Consider the following 20,996-nt stretch of genomic DNA (forward strand, 5'->3'; position numbering starts at 1 on the left):
GTTCTGAGCTCCGTTGTTGTGATGATTGCCTAGGTAGTTTGGGAAGTGAGGTTCTAAGCTCTGTTGCTGTGGTGAATGCAAGGGGTGAACATGGAAAAGGAAGATCTGGGAAGCTAGGAGTGAGGCCTTGAGTTTTTTCGTCCAAGGGCACAGAACCTCTTTTTCTTTTAAAGGAAAAGGACTTCTCAAATATTTCACAGTCTGTGAAGAAGTTTAAAAAAAAAAAAAACCTACACCTTTCAAAAGCTATCAGTCTTCCTAGTGGTTCAAGCACCTGAAATAATCCTAAACATGGACAAAACTCCTTTCCTTTTCTTATCTGCCCTGCACAGCCAGTTAACAGACTAAGCAAGGACCCAGAATCACTCCCCTTGTAGGGAGACTGCTGCTACCATATTGTTAGATCAAGAGTCTGAAGCCTTCAGAAGCACTTCTTAGAACCATTTGGTGACAAACTGTGAATGAAACACATGGAAATACTCCAGACAAGTCAAGAATTACGATAAATCTCTTCCTCTCGCTGTTCTGCTGAACTGTCACAATGACTATCCCGAGCGCCTTGAGTAGGCAGTACCATGTCTCTGCCCCTCCCTGCTAAGGAAAACAGGGCACAAAACCTGTGGCTGAATTAATCAGTCAAATACTGTTGCTACTGCAGCCAGCCATTAACAGCATCATACAACCCAGTAAAGAAGCCTCGTGGTGCTGTCATAAAAGCCAATGCTCAGCATACAGTTATCCACAACAAAAAGTGAGCTGACCCAGCTGAACCAATTCTCATGGGTCACCTTCCTGAGAAAACGGAGGGAGATATCTGGTCAGAAAGCTCACTAAAAGGTTCTTGACTTTCCCAAATGTAGTTATCCCTATATCAGGTGGAAACTGTAGAACATGGTTTGTTTGCAGCAACCACCACTCTACGGCGGCACTTCCAAGAAATTTTATAATCCCTGTGCTCTACGTAACACTAGAACTGGATTGGATCACTGAGGCATCTGACAAAAGGAGCTTCCACAGCTTCACTAACCTCTATTGTGTAAGTCTCACCTGCTGTGGATCTATCTGCAATCCATTCTCCCACAAAGCAGTCAAACCACCCAAACTCTGCACAACACTACCTAAAAGGAGGATCCTGTGGTACCATCCACAAGGGTTACTGGACCCAACACAAGAGGAATCAAGTCGTAAAGCCACTAATATACTACAGCCTAAAGAGAGGGACTGGAAAAATTGAGAAACTTGATTAAGCAAAGACCCAGCCCTGTTTATTATGGCATCTTCTATACTGCTTTTCATAATGGCATTGAAGTCTCCAAGCACTACGTTTCCTAGTATCAGTGTTGTATATGTACAAAAAACGACTACCTCTTCTTTCAGGAAAAGGGAGCAAAGCTTACTTTCCATCCTGGCTATCTTAAGGCCGGAAACTGTCTTTTCATATTTCTGGGAAATGAATCTCTAATAGCCTGAAGTACCGAGAAGTAACAGGCCACCTGGCAAACAGAAGAGAATTCATTTTTAATGAAAAATCTATATACAAACAGGACATCCTCTTCAGAAGATGAAGGCTTTCCTCCATCCAAAGTTGCTAGGGGGCTTAACAGTTTTTATACTTTCCCACTCTCCAAAGTTCCTTTAAGAGCAGTCGAAAGTGGAACCCCTTTTGACCAGAGCAATCCTGTCCTGGTCCATCCATTTCACCTGGCAATAGAACAGTGCTGGGCAAACGGACCCAAGAAGAGACATCAGGAAGAGCTTTGGTGGATGTGAAGCGTCTGTTCACGCTTTACAAAAATACTAGGACTAGGGGGCATGCGATGAAACTACAGTGTAGTAAATTTAAAACAAATAGGAGAAATTTTTTCTTCACCCAATGCGTAAACTCTGGAATTTGTTGCTGGAGAATGCAGTGAAGGCAGTTAGCTTTGCAGAGTTTAAAAAGGGGTTGGAGGGTTTCCTAAAGGACAAGTCCATAGACCGCTACTAAATGGACTTGGGAAAAATCCACAATTTTGGGAATAACATATATAAAATGTTTGTACGTTTGGGTAGCTTGCCAGGTGCCCTTGACCTGGATTGGCCGCTGTCGGGGACAGGATGCTGGGCTCGATGGACCTTTGGTCTTTTCCCAGTATGGCATTACTTATGTACTTATGTAAAGGAACAACAATTCACTCTCCACACCAGGCGGCTGGATCTCGCAGAAAGCCTGCTGCATTCGCTCCTCGAGACTCCCTCTTTGCTCCCCACCACCCTCAAATAACTTGAATAAGAATGGCTTCTAAACGATAGGGTTCTCTTGCAGATAATTAAATGACAAGAAGCAGCAGAGAAAGAAATGGAACAGGGAGGTGATGAAACTAAGATCTGACCTCATTTACCTACCCCTGCTCAATCAGAGGGTCACTGTAGGCAGAAGCCCTGAGAGAACACTTTCCAATACCTGCTCTACCAGAGGCAGCAAACAAGCCAAATCCTGGGAACCTGCTCAACTGAAGGCCATAGCACTGTGAGCACATTTACCAGTACCTGCTCTACCAAAAGCAACAGAAGATTGTGTCCTGTGGAAAATCAGACTGCAAACCTGGGAAGATAGCAGAGAAGCCACTGCCTGAGACCTAGCAAGCCTGCTGCACCAGTCCACTTATCTGTACCATCTGTTGGGCACAAAAGGCAGAACCAGCCTCCTATAAGGAAAATAAGTCAGCTCTGAGCTTTTTTTAAATCTCTCTCCATCTTCTGACAGATGGACATAACCCACTTGTCTGGGCTGGTCTCGCATGGAGAATAAGAAAATTACATTTTAGAAATATTTTTAGGTGTATTCCATTTTAACATGCCTTTCAAGCAACAATATAATCAATACAAGTCACCATACAATCCCAAACCATCCCTTTCTCCAAAGTAACAAATGTATTTAAAAAAAAAAAAAAAAAGAAAATTCTAAAAGGTAAGGCATAAAATTAGAGAATTGTAAAAGTTTATCAGTTAAGTCCTTCAGTCCTCTCAAAAACTATACTGAGGTTAACCATATGGAGAAGCAATTACTTTATTTCCTTTCTTTGAGCACTTGTTTGACCTAAATGTTACTTTTTTTTTTTTTTGAAAGGTTGGTAACATTTCCTGGTTATTATGATTTGTACTGCCGTTCAGCAATGAACTTGATCTGAATCTGTATCTTTTCTGTTTTCTTTCCACTCATTTCTAAAGGTGGCCAAATTTTTCCTCTTTCCCTTCAAATTTTATGTTACAATATCTCCCCTTCCTTTCGCCTTGGTATTTGCAATGAATTTCTAAACATGCTTGACCAGTTGGCAGAACTAATTCCTTACCTCTTTATTCCTGCTGGGTGCCAACTCTGGGTCCATGAGGGAAAAAGGCAATATGAGCCCCATGTTCACTGGGGCAGAGGTACAGCAAGCTCAGCAATCAAAGTAAATCCTGCAAGTCAATGTGGTAGTTGCTTTTATGTTTATAGTGAAGAGATAAGAGAATATGGTCCTGCTTCGATGACATCATCCACTCATGACGACATCACCAGGGTGCAAAAACCTGAGGCTCATGCTACCTCATCTTCTCAAGGCTGCAGAGATGACTCTGTGGGTGAGTGGAAAGTATCTCCAGGACTCAAGTGGGGAAAAAGGGGAGAAAGTAGGAGTATCAATTTTCAAGCATGTTTAGAGAACCAGTGGGAATACAGAGGCAAAAAAGAAAGGAAGTGAAAATGCTATCCAACACAGAAGTCAAAGTACACTCAATTTCCCCATTTGAAGTGTTTTATAGCAATTTTCCAGTTATAGCTGAGAATAAAAAAAGACCTCAATGTAAATCAGTACTGTACCACCTAATCAGCTATACAGAATATTTTTTTGGGGGGGAGGGGGGGAGAGGCAACTATTGTGCTTTCAACTGTTTCAACATTGTACAAACCATCCTACCTGATGATCCTCATGCTTCAGTAAGCTGGATAAGGACTCCACACAGATCTCCAGAGATGAATCCTGAGGTTCCATCTTGCCACACAGCCTGGACACCACAGCCATGGCAGAATGGAGGGTATCTTTATGGACTAAGTGCCCACTGTCACGAATGAAGGTCAGCACACAGTTCAAACCCCCAGCTTCAAACACAGCACCTGACTCTCGCGTGCAGATCAATTCCAACACCTAATGATAAAAAAGAAAAAAGAAAAAAAACAAAGTCATCACATACAATCAACTTGTCAGAAGGAAGCATCCAACTACAATGTCAGTTGTATTTTATGCTACTTCAATAAATCAGGAGAAAGTTTAGCTGGTGTTTTAGATAGCTGTCCCTCTTCTCCAATTCTACTTACTCAGGGTTGTCAAACTTCTAGTATTCCTTAATCTTCTCCATTTATCCTTCCTTTCCATATTTCAATTCCAAAATTCTTTTTCAAAAAAGCATTGTTTTTTTAAATTTATAGAAGTCTTTATTAAACTTATAGGAGTCAACACAAAAGCAAATAAGTCACATCCTTCAACAGTGGCATACACAACTCGATGGTAAAACCTTATAGTTCAATACATACAAGAAACTCTCAAGACTGAAATAATTAACGTACAGAATACTTACATAAGTACATAAGTAATGCCATACTGGGAAAAGACCAAAGGTCCATCGAGCCCAGCATCCTGTCCCCGAGAGCGGCCAATCCAGGTCAAGGGCACCTGGGCAAGCTACCCAAACGTACAAACATTACTTAGAGAATTAATATTACATTCTTGACAAGGCATACATGTTATCCACCGCTGTTTAAAACTGAACATGATCGAGACTGAGCTGCTTACCTTTTCCCCAAACCCAAGGCAAGGAAAACAAGATGTAATCAGCAAACATTGTCAGCTTAAATTCCTGACCACCTACCACAAGGCCTGAAATATTTGGGTTAGAGAAAATAGCAATAGCGAGGGGTTCCATAACCAAGGCAAATAGCATCGACGAGAGAGGAAATCTTTGACGTGTCCCCCTAGACAAAGAAAACAAGGGAGAATTACCCCCTTTAATTCGCACACACACTTTGGGAGAATTATAAAGAGCTCGAGTCCAATCCCTGAAACCAGACCCAAAACCCAAGCGCTCCATAACACTAATCATAAAAGGCCAATGAACACTATCAAATGCCTTTTCAGCATCCAACCCCAGGAGACACAAGGGGATTTTTGACTTCATAGCGACATGCAGCAAATTAACCATTCAACCAACATTATCTTTCACTTGTCTTTGGGGAACAAACCCAACCTGATCCGGATGGATCAGATCAAGAAGAACTTTAGCTAGTCAATTTGCTAGGACCTTAGCTATGATCTTGACAGAATTTAGAATTGAAATTGGACGATAAGAGGCACATTCCAACTTATCTTTGCCTGGCTTCGGAATAACAGCTAGCCAGGCTTCCATCATAGAGGGAGGTAAAGCCTCCCCCTCCCGAACTCCACTACGAACTTCGACCAAGAAGAGAGCAAGCTCCCCCCTGAAGGTCCTGTAGAAATCATTTGGTAAGCCATCCAAACCAGGCGCCTTCCCTGCAGGCAAATCCTTAGTAACTTTAACAACTTCATCAACTTGAATAATACCATCCAACATACATCTCTGCTGATCTGTCAAGGAAGGAAGGTTCTGAGATGATAAAAAGGCCTCAATCGCATCCTGATGAATTGAAGAATCAGTGAATATAAAGACTGATAGAAGGACTGAAACCGCTGCCGAATCAAAGAAGATTTAGTTAACACCATATTATTGCCCCCTCCAATCCGAAGAATAGTACACTCAAATCTACGTTGCCCCAATTTCATGGCCAAAGAACGACCAGGTTTAGTATGGTTAAAGTAATGAAACTACTGTTGCTGACCCCTGATAAACTGCAATTGGTTCAAATAGATATTATCCAATCTCAACCGTAAAGCCTAGATCTGCCTCAGTACAGAAATTGAGTGAGAAGACTTATGAAGATCCTCCAAGTGAGACAACTGTGATATACAATCTGCAAATTCCTTTTGCCTAGCCCGCGCCTGAATGCTTGCCTATTTAAAAAAAAAAAAAAAAAAACCCTTGTGACAGCCTTTAAGGCATCCCAAACAATCCCCAAAGGAGGACCCAAAGTCAAATTAATGTCAAGATACTCCTTCAGATACGCTCGATAGTTAGCCAAAAGCTTAAGATCCTTCAGAAAGGAAAAGTTTAATGTCCACCTACTGTTCTTATCTTCCTCACAAAAGGATGAGAGCTGCATCCGCACAGGAGCATGATCCAATATAGTAATGGGGCCAATACCTGAGTGACAACTCCCCCTGCATCACAGAAATATCTAATAATAAATGATCAATATGAGAGCATGAATCATGAGAATTAGAGTAAAAAGAATAGTCCCTATCCCCAGGATGAGGTAATCGCCACATATCGCATACAGCTAAAGAGCGAGCTAATTCAACCATAGCCTTAGAGTTTTTAACATCCATTCCCATCACCGCCCCAGACTTATCCACAACTGGGTCAAAGGACACATTAAAGTCACCACCCAACACCAATTTACCATATGGATCAGATTGAACAACCTTACCAAGCCTGCCAAAGAAGTCCCCCTGAGCTTCATTGGGCATGTAAACCGCCACCAGAGAAAGAGGTAAATTATTCAACAAAACATGGAGAAGCAAAAACCTACCAGTAGGGTCACACCTAGATTTCAACACCTGAATCTGCAGGGAGGCATGAAGCAAAATTGAAACCCCCCGTTTTTTCGAAGCATCCACAGCAGAGGCACAAAAGACATGTGGGTAATAATGATGGGTCAAGTATTTTTCATGTTCCCTCTTTAAATGAGTCTCTTGGAGAAATACTACATGAGGTTTGTGAAACAATTCCTTAAATAACTTTTGACGCTTTTGAGGAGAGTTCGCCTTTAACGTTATAGGACAAGAACTTTAGATCCACACTCATTTAACCCTCAATATACGAGCTATGAGCTCTGGTAGAACATGGAAGCCAGCACCGACCAGAGTCTGGTGAAAAGAGAAAAGGAGAGGGAAAAAAAAAAAACTAACCCCCCCCACCCCCAGAACAACCCCCCCCCCCCCACTTCCTCCCTCCCCTTCCGGACCCCATCACCCCCCATCTATACCACCAGGCAGTAATAACCAGGTACCACTTACTGGGAACACTGGAGGAAGAACCCCACCGTAACTAGAACACTACCCAACCCCCCCACCCCCGGCCGCCCCACACACAAACCTACTCACCTACCCCCACACCTAAACCCCCCCTCTGTCTCCCCTACTCCTCTAGTCACACACCCCCTCGCTCCTTTTCCCAACCCATTATCTAACAGCAACAATGCATTACAGGAACATAGCCTATATGAATCAGGGAAACAGTAACATACCCTAAGCAAAGAAAAGGCCTACAGCCAGTCCAAACAGGTAAATCAGGTATCTTCCTGGGCGTTCTTATTCTTGCGGGAAACTCGCTTCCATTTTTGAAGCTTGGCTCTTTCAGTGGAAACCACGTCCACCGGTGGAACTTCCTTGGTCATCAATCCAGCACCATGCAAAATCTTCTTCCAAACACCAGGTAACAAACGAACCCGATGCAACTTTCCCTCCACAGTAAAGTGCAAAGGGGAAAGCCCAGCGGTATGGGATTTTATTCTTAACCCACACTTCCAGCGCAGGCTTCATGGCACGTCTCTGAGACAAAGTAAACAGACAAGTCCTGAAAGACCATAACTTTGGCTTCATTATATTCCACAAAAGACACTTGGCGTGCCCGTTGCAACACTTGCTCTTTAACCCGAAAAGAGGCAAAGCAAACGACAATATCAAGGGGTCGGTTTTCCACTGGTTTCCCCAGGGCCCTATATGCCCTTTTGATCGCCATATCCTCTGACCCCAGCAATTTCCCCACACACCACTCGCACGATGGTAGCTACATCCTCTGTCTCCCGATTCAGGAACTCCACGGAGGCAGAGATTATTCCGACTCCCCCGATTTTCCAAGTCGTCTATTTTGTGTTGCAAATCATCATAAGAAGCCAGGAGCTTTGTTAAGAGAGCATCGGCCCCACTCAACTGCTCATCGTGGACGTCCATACGAGCCTCCAGGTCCTCCACTTGGCCTCCCAGCACCCGTAAGTCTACGCTAAGAACGTCCATTTGCTCCAATATTTCCTCTTTGGAGGACTTTATTTCATCTCAAATTTCTGTAAGGAACTAGACCCCGGGTAGGAGGAACTGAACAAGCCTCCGTTAAGGACATAGCCGAGTCAGAGTCTAAGTGCGAGAGATGCTCAGATGCCACGTGGCGCCTTGGGGCCTTATCCGCTGGCTTATGAGGCTGCCATTCAACCTCTTTCCGCGCCACCAACATTGTCACCCGCAGACAAGCTAAATCCACTCTCTAGACCGGCTGCATTCACCAGAGGAGGAAAGAACACAAAATCGGGGCGGATGATCGCAGATGCAGCTTTGTAGTTAGTGAGGACGCTCCTGAGCAAAGAGATCAAGCAGCCATCAAGGTCCGTGACGTCACTTCCTCTCTCAAAAAAAAACATTTTTTAATCCCCAAATCACAACTGCCTTTGCGCCCTTTTCAATGCTGCTGTTTAATCTGTGGTTCATGTATCACTTAGATTTTACATTCTTTGTGCCCTTCTGTGTTTATTTTTTTCATCACCCCGCTTTTATTTTTTTTCAAACACAGCTGGTCTGTGTACTCACACTATGTATGTACAGTATAGTTTGGTAAATTGATTGAACGTTATAACAACATTCAAGTTCTTCCTCACAGCAAAGTACAGTGACTTCCCCTGTTACTGCATATATGTCACACTGAATGGGTTTCTGATCTTTAAACAAATTGTAATATTACACAAAGGGAATCTGAGTAGACAACACAGGTTTTAAATTATTACTTTATTAATTTAAGGAACAGAGTTATCCAACACCCATATCACCCTTATGAAAAAGTAACTACTACTACTACTTAACATTTCTAGAGCGCTACTAGGGTTACGCAGCGCTGTACAGTTTAACAAAGAAGGACAGTCCCTGCTCAAAGGAGCTTACAATCTAAAGGACGAAATGTCAAGTTGGGGCAGTCTAGATTTCCTGAATAGAGATATGGTGGTTAGGTGCTGAAGGCGACATTGAAGAGGTGGGCTTTGAGCAAGGATTTGAAGATGGGTAGGGAGGGGGCCTGGCGAATTGGCTCAGGGAGTTTATTCCAAGCATGGGGTGAGGCGAGGCAGAAAGGGCGGAGCCTGGAGTTGGTGGTGGTGGAGAAGGGTACTGAAAGGAGGGATTTGTCTTGAGAGCGGAAGTTATGGGTAGGAATGTAGGGGGAGATGAGGGTAGAGAGGTAGGGAGGGGCTGCAGATCGAGTGCATTTGTAGGTTAGTAGGAGAAGCTTGAACTGTATGCGGTGCCTAATCGGAAGCCAGTGAAGTGACTTGAGGAGGGGGGTGATATGAGTATATCGATCCAGGCGGAAGATAAGACGTGCAGCAGAGTTCTGAACGGACTGAAGGGGGGATAGATGGCTAAGTGGGAGGCCAGTGAGGAGTAGGTTGCAGTAGTCAAGGCGAGAGGTAATGAGAGAGTGGATGAGAGTTCGGGTGGTGTGCTCACAGAGGAAAGGGTGAATTTTGCTAATGTTATAGAGGAAGAAGCGACAGGTCTTGGCTACCTGCTGGATATGCACAGAGAAGGAGAGGGAGGAGTCGAAGATGACTCCGAGGTTGCAGGCAGATGAGACGGGGAGGATGAGGGTGTTATCAACTGAGATAGAGAGTGGAGGGAGAGGAGAAGTGGGTTTGGGTGGGAAGACAATAAGCTCAGTCTTGGCTATATTCAGTTTCAGGTGGCGGTTGGACATCCAGGCAGCAATGTCGGATAAGCAGGCCAATACTTTGGCCTGGGTTTCCGCAGTGATGTCTGGTGTGGAGACAAAGCTGGGTGTCGTCGGCATACAGATGATACTGGAAACCGTGAGATGAGATCAGGGAGCCCAGGGAAGAGGTGTAAACTGAAAAAAGAAGGGGACCAAGGACAGATCCTTGAGGAACTCCAACGGAGAGCGGGATGGGGGTGGAGGAAGAACCATGAGAATGTACTCTGAAGGTACTGTGGGAAAGATAAGAGGAGAACCAGGAGAGGACAGAGCCCTGGAACCCAAATGAGGACAGTGTGGCAAGAAGTAAATTGTGATTGACAGTGTCAAAAGCGGTGGATAGGTCAAGGTGGATGAGGATGGAATAGTGGCCTTTGGATTTGGCAAGGAACAGGTCATTGCAGACTTTAGATAGTGCCCTTTCTGTAGAGTGTAGGGGGCGAAAGCCGGATTGAAGTGGATCGAGGATGGCATGAGAGGAGAGAATATCAAGGCAACAGCTATGAACGGCGCGTTCAAGTATCTTGGAGAGGAGGGGTAGGAGGGAAATTGGGCGGTAGTTGGAGGGACAGGTAGGGTCAAGTGATGGTTTCTTGAGAAGTGGTGTGACTACAGCATGCTTGAAGGTGTCAGGGACAGTTGAAGTGGAGAGAGAGAGGTTGAAGATATGACAGATTGGGGGGGGGGGTGACAGTAGGAGAGACAGTGTTGAGTAAGTTGGTGGGGATGGGGTCAGAGGAACAGGTGGTGCATTTCGAGGAGGAGAGAAGATAGGCGGTTTCCTCTTCGGTGATATCAGGAAAAGAGGAGGAGGAGGCCTGGGTTGGTTGCTTGAGGGAGTGGGTTAAAGGGTGAAGAGGAGGAGATGGTTTGGTGGTGAATTCGAGGTTGATCTTCTGCACCTTGTCGCGGAAGTAATCAGCCAGTGATTGAGGAGAGAGTGAGGGGGGTGGGAGCAGAGGGCACTTTGAGGAGGGAGTTAAGGGTGGCAAAGAGACGACGAGGGATACAGCTGAGGGAATTAGTCAATTGGGTGTAATAGTCCTGTTTGGCGAGGAATAGGGAGGACTGGAAGGAGGATAGCATGAATTTGTAATGAATGAAATCAGTATGGATGCGCGATTTCCTCCAGAGGCGTTCAGCCGATCGGGTGCAGGAGCGAAGGTAACGGGTGCAAGGGGTCAGCATGCCTTGTGGGACGGGAGATGGATGGTGCAAGGGTGTCCAGTGCAGAGGAGAGGGTGGCATTGTAAGTGGAGACAGCCTTGTCGACAGACTCGGAGGACGTAATGGAAGGGAGGAAATTAGAGATACTAGAGGATAAGGTGGGAGGGTCGACTACTCCCTTTGTTAATCAACAATATCACCAAATTTAATTGATAATTATATTGAGCTGACAGAACACAGCCAGGCTTGACTGTAGCCAGCCCTGCTGAATCTAAATCTCAATATATATTTCACTGTATCATGACATTGAAGTAGTCATCATAAAAATTTCTACAAGAACACTATGCCACAATCAAAGGAAATTCCTTGAAGAGATGAGAAAAACAGTTGCTGAATTATCAGTCTGGAAAGGGTACAAAGCCATTTTTAAAGCTCTGGCACTTCACTGAATCACTAAATAATTATCTCCAAACTGAGAAGTCCTGGAACAGTGGTGAACCTTCCCAGGAGTAGCTGGGCCTGCCAAAATAACTCTAAGGGCTCAGCGACAAAGCGACATCTCATCTGGAAAGTCACAGAACTTCCCAGAAAAACATCCAAAGAACTGCAGGCCTCTCTAGTTTCAACTAAGGTCAGTGTTCAGGACTTCCCAATAAGAAAATCTAGGCAAAAATGGTATTCATGAAAGAGTAGCGAGGCAGAAATCACTGCTATAAAAGTGTAACAATGCTCATCTCAGATTTGCAAAACATACTTGGATGATCCCCAAGCCTTTTAGGAGAATATTCTACGAACAGAAGAGTCAAAAGTGGAGCTCTCTGGACAACACAGGTCCCATTATGTCTACCATAAAGCAAATATAGCATTACACACTCAGAAGATCAAACATGGTGGTTATAGTGTGATGGTGTGTGGATATTTTGCTGCCTCAGGACCTGAAAAAGTTGCCATTATTGAAGGAGCCATGAAGGTTAAGGTAAAGTTTGGTAGTGTGCTTTGAGGTCCCCTCCCATTCCTAAGTTTCTGCCTTGGACTCCAGCCATGTCCAGGTTTCTATGGAACTTTGGAAGGCTAAGTGCTTTGAAAATATGCCTCCAGCTCTAACAGAGGTACATTCCAAAAAACTGATATTCCAATCATGAACACAAAACATCATTTTTCTACCTTTGTTGTTTGCTCATTTTATTAGTCCTAGTCTTTTGTTTCTGCTTTCCTCCATCTTCTCTTAACTCTTACCAGTATCTCCTATCCATTGATATTTCTTCTTTCTCCATGTGCATCATCCATCTTCCTTTAGTGTCCCTATCCTCCCACCATATTCAGCATCCCTCTTTTCTGTATCTAACTTCCCCTGTCTAGCATTTTCTCTGTGTCCGTATCCATCCCACTGTATCTAGCATTGCCCCTTCTTTATCTCCATGTCCAGCATTACCTCTCTACCCAAATGTTTCCCTATTCTCCCATGTCCACATCATCCCTTTGTATCATTATACCCTTCCAGTGTCCTGCATCACACGTGTTCCTGTCCATAACCTTGTGTGTCTAGCATTGTCCTTCTGTCTCTTTATCCTCTCCCTGTCCATCACTGGCTCTCTGTATTTCTGTACCTACATTCTCTCACCCCATACCTAGCATCTCCCTTCTCTGAGTCCCTGTACCTATCCCTCCCTGTACAACATGGTCCAAGATCTTTCCTATCTTTCCTCAACCCCCATGCGGTCCAACATCTGTCTCTCTTTCCTTTCCATCCCTGCCCCCATCCACATCCTTCCCTCCCTCTGTGGGTCCAATATATCTCCCCCTCCTCCCTCCATCCCTACACACCATCTCAGTCTATCTTCCCTTCCCTACCTCCAGGTCCAGCATCTCTCCCACCTCTTCCTTCCATTTCCTGCAGTCCAATATGTCTCTCCACCCACCATGATCTGGCATATCCTCCCTCTGACATCTCTCCTGTCCCTCTCCCCTACCACCAGTGTCCAGCATAAGTACATAAGTACATAAGTATTGCCATACTGGGAAAGACCAAAGGTCCATCAAGCCCAGCATCCTGTTTCCAACAGTGGCCAATCCAGATCACAATATACCTGGCAAGATCCTAAAAAAAGTACAAAACATTTTATACTGCTTATCCCAGAAATAGTGGATTTTCCCCAAGTCCATTCAATAATGGTCTATGAACTTTTCCTTTAGGAAGCCGTCCAAACCTTTTTTAAACTCCACTAAGCTAACCGCCTTTACCACATTCTCTGGCAATGAATTCCAGAGTTTAATTACATGTTGAGTGAAGAAAAAGCTTAATTGCATGCTCCCTAGTCCTAGTATTTTTGGAAAGCGTGAACAGATGCTTCACATCTACCCGTTCAACTCCACTCATTATTTTATAGACCTCTCAGCCACCTTTTCGCCAAGCTGAAGATTCCTAACTGCTTTAGCCTTTCCTCATAGGGAAGTCGTCCCATTCCCTTTATCATTTTCGTTGTCCTTCTCTGCACCTTTTCTAATTCCACTATATCTTTTAAGAGATGCAGCGACCAGAATTGAACACAATATTCGAGGTGCGGTCGCACCATGGAGCGATACAAAGGCATTATAACATCCTCATTTTTGTTTTCCATTCCTTTCCTAATAATACCTAACATTCTATTTGCTTTCTTAGCCGCAGCAGCACACTGAGCAGAAGGTTTCAACGTATCATCAATGACGACACCTAGATCCCTTTCATGGTCCATGACTCCTAACGTGGAACCTTGCATGACATAGCTATAATTCGGGTTCCTCTTTCCCACATGCATCACTTTGCACTTGCTCACCAAATATCTACTCTTTTCTCTTTCCCACTATCCATGATGTATTGTAAGCCACATTGAGCCTGCAAAGAGGTGGGATAATGTGGGATACAAATGCAACAAATAAAAAATTAAACATCTTCTGCCATTTAGACGCCCAGTCTCCCAGTCTCGTAAGGTCCTCTTGTAATTTTTCACAATCCTCCCACGATTTAATGACTTTGAATAACTTTGTGTCATCAGCAAATTTAATTACCTCACTAGTTACTCCCATCTCTAGGTCATTTATAAATATGTTCCTCCTCCTCATGCTGCAGGTCCAGCATTTCTTCTACTTCCTTACTTAGATCCAGAACCTCTCTCACAACTTCCTTCCCTCCCCTCCCTTCCCCCCACCCCTGGGTCCTTTCCCTGACTCCCTCCCCCCTCACAAATGCAGTCTCTCTTCTTTTTGCTGCTCCCTCCTCCCCCCCACCAGTACATCATCTCAGCTCTTCACAACTGCAATAGTAATAGCACAATGCCCAAGCCAATGCCAGAAGCCTTCTCTCTGCCGCACTATGCCCACGTGTAAACATAAGATTGCGTCAGAGGGAAGGCTTCCAGCACTAGCCCGGGCAGCATGTTATTGCTACTGCGAACCGAAGAATTGAAGGGGGGGGGGGGGGCTGAAAGAGAAAGTGGAGTGGAGGAGTGGCCTAGTGGTTAGGGTGGTGGACTTTGGTCCTGGGGAACTGAGGAACTGAGTTCGATTCCCACTTCAGGCACAGGCAGCTCCTTGTGACTCTGGGCAAGTCACTTAACCCTTCATTGCCCCATGTAAGCCGCATTGAGCCTGCCATGAGTGGGAAAGCGCGGGGTACAAATGTAACAAAACAAAAACAAACAAACAAAAAAAGACATGCAAACTTGCAGGTGGGGGGGGGGGGGGGGGGGAATAGAAAGAGGTGATACACCCTTAGTGGGTGGGAAGGTGGTGGTCAGGTAGACAATGCATCACCTTATTGCCTGCACCCAGAATGGCCTGCCCTCACTGCCCCACCCTGGGTATACCACTGAGTAAAGGTTTAATTTATATTTCACCTATACCTAGGCGGGTCACATCATTTATATATATATAATCCTATATAATAATTCTCACCTCCAACATTCTATCTTGCTGCCTGTGCCCATGGCTTTCTTCGCAGTTGGTCTGCTAGGCTCCGTAGATCAAGCTGACGTCACGTAGAACGCCAGAGCCGGAGGAGGGGCGAAAGGGGCAGGCACAGGGGTGAAGGCAGAGCTTGAAAGAAACAGAAGCATTGAGGAGCAAAGTAGCAGACAGCGTCCCGACCAATGGCACGGAAAGAAAGGTCGGAGTCGTCCTTGGGCTTCAGCATAGGGGGCAGAGCCACGGAGAGCCTGCTGCTGTGCCTGGGGTGGACCTCAGGAGTCGGAGCAGCGCACCTCAGGAGTCGGAGCGGCACGAAAGAGGAGGAAAGCAGGCGACGGTCGCGGCTGCCCCTCCGGGCCCCATGGGAGAGTGTGTGGGCAGCCGCAACGACTCCTCGGGAGGGAGGGAACTTGAAACTCGGAGGGAGGGGAAGAAGGGAGCCTGAAAGTCGGAGGGAGGGACCCTGAAGGGAGGGAGGGGATGAAGGAACCCTGAAAGTCAGAGGGAAGGAGGGAGGGAGGGGGGAGGGACCCTGAAAGTCAGAGGGAAGGAGAGGGGAGGGGGGGACGACCCTGAAAGTCAGAGGGAGGGAGGGGACGAGCCTGGAACGAGCCTGGAACTGGGAGGGAAGGAAAGGGAAGGGAAAGAAGGGGGGAGGGGAGGGAAGGGAAGGGAAAGAAGGGGGAGGGAAGGGAGGGGGGGGGCCCTGGCACACACTCTCATTCTCACACACACACACACACTCTCTCACAGACACACTTCACCCAGTCTCACTCTCTGTCACACACACACACTCGCACATTCACACTCCGAGAAAAACCTTGCTAGCGCCTGTTTCATTTGTGACAAAAATGGGCCTTTTTTACTAGTTTAAAATAAAATACAAAAAAATAAAAAAACAATAAAAATCAGATAACGCACAAAACAAAATACTACTCCTGCTGGTACTGACAAATCTAAACTCTAAATACTTAAATTGTTATACTATATTCAAAAATGCCATCGAAAATAGTGCACTCTTCAATATTTTCTTTTTATACAGCTGTGTCAGTGGTTGTACTAATATGTACAGGCAGCTGATTCCACAAAAATGGGCCAGCAATTGAAAAAGTCTTTTACAAGTTTCTTCAAAATGAATTTTTTTCAGAACTGGAATAGATAATTGACAGGTGCCTTCCAATTCCCAATGTCAACTGGGTGAATATAATGTTAAGACCAGACAACAGGTAGTATGCTGAATTAGCACTGAACCAGAAAATTCTTAAGAAAAATGTGCAGCCATCTGTCTGCAAGATAAAGCTGAAGCTTAATTGGGTTATGCAGGACCATCTTCCAAAACACAAAAGCAAGGCTATTATCTGAATGACTGAGTAGAAAAGGTTTTAGACTCACCTAATCAACGTCCTGACTTGAACTCAATAGAGATGCTGTAGCAGGACCTGAAAGGAGCACTTCATGCACAAAAACCAATGTATCTGAACTAAAAAGATTCTGCAAAGAAGAGTGGGCTAAGAGATTACTTAACAGCAATGCAAGAGACTGGTATCAAATTATGGGAAGTGTTTGGCTGCAATTATTGCTGCTTAAAGATGGTGTAACCACTTACTAAGTTTAGAGAACAGTTACTTTTTCACACTGGCGATACGGATGTTGGATAACTTTGTTCCTTAAATACATGAAGTCATAATTTAAAAAGTGTGCTTTGTGTTTACTCAGATTCCCTTTGTCTAATATTGCATTTTGTTTAAAGATCAGAAACCATTCAGTTTGACATATATGCAGTAACAGGGGAAACCAGGAAAGGGATAAATACACTTTCACATCACTAACTTTGAAGAGATACAAGTATCTGTTTTGTCTGACTAATACAATCATTTTTTCTTTCAGAGACAAAACAGAATAGCAAACCCATGATGAAGGGCTCAACAAATCTTGGGTACCATGACAAATTAAACTGACATCATGCAAGGATTTCAGATATACCAAGGAAGAACAAAAATTCATAAAACTTTATCATAACATTATAAGCATGGGGTAAGGCTGGTTCACAAGGGAAACCATTTATAGATTTTTGGATTGGAATTTTTTGAAATTATGCACCACGCCAAAATACATTTCAGATACAGAAGGCGTTTTGTTGCCCCAGATGCTTTATAACTAGGGATTTTAGGTTTTAACAGATCAATGCAAAAAAACAAAACAAACAAAAAAAACACCTTAATCAGGCAGTGTCTGTTCGATAAATGCTGGAAAAACACCACTATCCATACACATTCCACTCTGCTTTTGTGACTTTTCTGCACAAATAACTTCTGAATGATACAAAACACACGCACTTGATTATACCAGCAAAGGTACCCAGCAATGGTATCTGTGGTACAAACACATCAACCTTTTGGACCCTCACAGAACTCTAAATTCATTGGAAAATACAAACCTAAATTTAGAATTCAAAAAGCATTTAAGAACATAAACCCTATTTATAACCTAAGTTTCTACCTGTGGCAATGCAGGATGAAGTGGGTAGCTCAAGAACACAGAAAGGGGCATTTTCGATATGACTAAGTCAAGAAGTCCAAAATTCAAGTGGGGAATATAGCCATTTTCAAAACAGAAAAACACCTTTTTTTTTTTTTTTTTTTAAGGAGAAATTAGGCCTTACCTGCTAATTTGCTTTCCTTTAATCCCTCCAGACCGGCCCAGGATTGGACTGATGGGTTGTGCACGCCTACCAACAGGTGGAGACTGAGAACAAACTCTGACTCTAGAGAGTCAATAAGAGCCCTGGTCATGTGACCCTAGCCTCAGTATTTGACTAGCAAAGCAGAAAGGAAAAGAAGGACCCATATTCTGTGCCGTGAGGAATCCTAGCAGCCAGGAAGCACAAGAGAAACATGCTTAAACTACGGCTTAGCCGTGACACTGGGCTCACCAACAACTTGCTTCAGAGCTGAGGTATGGCCAATTATGTACAGATTTATGTATTTGTTTAAACTGTTCAACTTGCATAACGTAGAGATATGTATTTCTCCAAACTGTTCAACTTGCATAACATAACGCATTGTATAACTAATTAACTTGAAGAACTTTATGTAATTCCTTTAACTGTCTAACTTGCAGAACAGCTCTGTAGACGACAGTTGAATGTCTGTACACGGTAATGTTGAATCTCAACTGAAAGATAGCACCGAGACGTGGGCTTAGAAGCTGACAAGCCCTTCCGGTGACCAGCAAAAAGAAGAAAAAGACGGTCCAAGCGACGGAAGTCGTCAGTAGCTGCGAGATATCGTTTAAGAACTCTCAACATCCAGAGTACGCAACTTCTGCTGCTCCTGTGTTCCTGAGGCCGATCCCAGAACAGGGAGAAAAAACGACTGGGACATATGAAAACGAGACATAACCTTAGGCAAAAAAGAAGGCACCTGCCAAAGGACTACTCGCTCTTTAGAAAATTCCAGAAATGGAGATCTACAGGAAAAAGCTTGCAACTCCGAGACTCTCCTAGCTGACGCAATAGCCACCAAAAACACTGTCTTAAGCATCAAATCCTTCAAAGAACATTCTTGTAATGGCTCAAAAGGAGGCTTTGTTAGAGCCGAAAGAACCAGATTAAGGTCCCAAGATGGAAAAATTGGTCTGACCGGAGGACGAAGACTAACCCCCTTCAAAAAATGGGCCACATTGGGAATACTAGCCAAAGACTTGCCCCGAATCCTACCTCTGAAACAGGAAAGAGATGCCGTCTGCACTCTAAGTGAAGAAAGCGACAACCCTTTATCAAAGCCTCGTTGCAGAAAATCTAACATCTGAGCCACGGACGCCCGAAAAGGTGCAATGCCAGCATCCGCACACCAAGCCTCAAAAATTCTCCAGGTGCGAATATAGCTCAGAGAGGTGGAGCGACGACGAGACCGAAGCATGGTGGTAATTACTGGAGCTGAGAATCCCCTCTTAGCTAAACGGGCCCGCTCAAGAGCCAAGCCGTAAGACAAAATCGAGCCGGGTCTGGATGAGGAACTGGCCCTTGTACCAGCAAGGCCTTGTGCACCGGAAGACGAAGAGGAGACGTCACTGTTAGATGTTGCAGATCCGCATACCAAGGACGCCGAGGCCAGTCTGGTGCCACCAACACTACTGGCCCCCCGTGCTCCTCGATCCTCTGTAGGAAACGACCTATTAGTGGCCATGGAGGAAACGCGTAAAGAAGGCCGGAGGGCCACTGCTGCAAGAGGGCGTCGACCCCTACCGCTCTTGCATCTCTTCAGTGACTGAAGAAGCAAGGAGCTTTGGAGTTGAGACTGGAGGCGAAAAGATCTAACACTGGAGGACCCCAGTGGTCTACTATCAACTGAAACGCCCGATCGCTGAGAGCCCATTCCCCGGGATCGAGTGTGTGGCGACTGAGAAAGTCTGCTTGAACGTTGTCGACTCCTGCTACATGCGAGGCTGATATGGCCGTGAGGTGAATCTCCGCCTACGCGAGGAGACTTTCCGCTTCTCGACACAGCAGACGGCACTTCGTTCCTCCATTGTGGTTGATGTAGGCCACTGCCAAGGCGTTGTCCGAGAGAACTCGCACCGCTTTGCCCACCAGGAGAGAACTGAAGTGCTGCAGAGCTAACCGAATCGCTCTGGTCTCTAAGAAGTTGATGGATTGAGCTGCTTCTAGCGGAAACCAGAGACCCTGGGTCCACTTGTCTAGGCAATGAGCTCCCCAGCCTTGGAGACTGCCACCTGTCGTCAATAGTATCCACCGAGGAGACTCCAATGGCATCCCTACAGTGAGATTCTTCATCCGTAGCCACCAAAAGAGAGAGATGCGTTCCCAGTTGCGCAGAGACAACTTCTTCAGAAGAGAATCCGTTTGAGCAGACCACCGGGACAGAAGAGACCACTGAAGAGACTTCATGTGAGCCCTGGCCCAGGGCACTACCTCTATCGTGGCTGCCATGGACCCGAGAACCTGAAGATAATCCCGAGCACAAAGTACCTTGTGATGCATCAAATTCAGTATCTGAGACCGGAGGTTTAGAATCCTGCCCTGCGGAAGAAAAACTCGACCCCTCGCAGTATCGAAGATGACCCCCAGATACTCGAGAGACTGAGAGGGAACCAAACGGCTCTTGGCTAGATTCACCACCCAACCTAGGGACTGCAAGAACGCTACCACTTGCTCCGTGAGTTGACAACTTTCTCGATAAGACTTCGCCCTTATCAACCAGTCGCCAAGGTAAGGGTGGACGAGGATCCCCTCTTTCCGGAGAGCCGCTGCCACCACAACCATAACCTTGGTAAATTGCATGGTGCCGTAGCGAGACCGAAAGGCAAAGCTCAAAACTGCTAATGTCTGCCTAGAACCGCAAATCGCAAGAACTTGTGGTGAGCAGGGCGAATAGGAATATGTAAATACGCTTCTGTAAAATCTAATGCCGTTAGATATTCCCCTTTGCGCACTGCCACTATTACGGACTGAAGGGTCTCCATACGAAAGCTTGTGACTTTGAGAGCCCGGTTGACAGCTTTGAGGTCTAGAATAGGACGAAAGGAATCCTCTTTTTTTGGGACCACAAAATAAATGGAATAGCGACCCCGCTTGTGCTCCGCCAGAGGGACAGGACAAATGGCTTGAAGATCCAAGAGCCTCTGTAGTGTCTCCCAAATCGCCTCCGCTTTGAGACGAGCGCGACAGGGAGACTCCAGAAAGGCGTCTGAAATAGGCCTTGCGAATTCTAAGGCATAACCATCTTGAATAACTTCCAAGACCCATTGATCCGAAGTAATTTGAGCCCACCTCTGATAGAACTGAGCCAGTCGAGCTCCTACGGGAATCAGAGGAGAGCCCCTCGCACCTTCATTAGGAAGCACGCGATGGGGAGCAAAAAGTCGTGCCTGAGAGCCTGCCTCCTCTGCGGTAACAGCGAAAGGATTGAGTCCTGTTGAAAAACCGAGATCTCTGAGTCTGAGGACCCCTATCAGATTGAAAT

The 20,996-nt window shown here is 45.2% G+C and overlaps 1 protein-coding gene across 1 annotated transcript in view; it reads right to left on the reverse strand.

Annotated features, from left to right (window-relative positions):
* Positions 1-20,996, reverse strand: part of HECTD1 (HECT domain E3 ubiquitin protein ligase 1) — a 324,415-nt gene that overhangs the window by 262,763 nt on the left and 40,656 nt on the right. Inside the window, 1 exon segment of the mRNA XM_030215386.1 lies at positions 3,939-4,166. Within this exon segment, the coding sequence (XP_030071246.1) occupies positions 3,939-4,166 (228 nt within the window).

Source organism: Microcaecilia unicolor, chromosome 9 (assembly GCF_901765095.1).
Source record: "Microcaecilia unicolor chromosome 9, aMicUni1.1, whole genome shotgun sequence".
Lineage (NCBI taxonomy): Eukaryota > Metazoa > Chordata > Amphibia > Gymnophiona > Siphonopidae > Microcaecilia > Microcaecilia unicolor.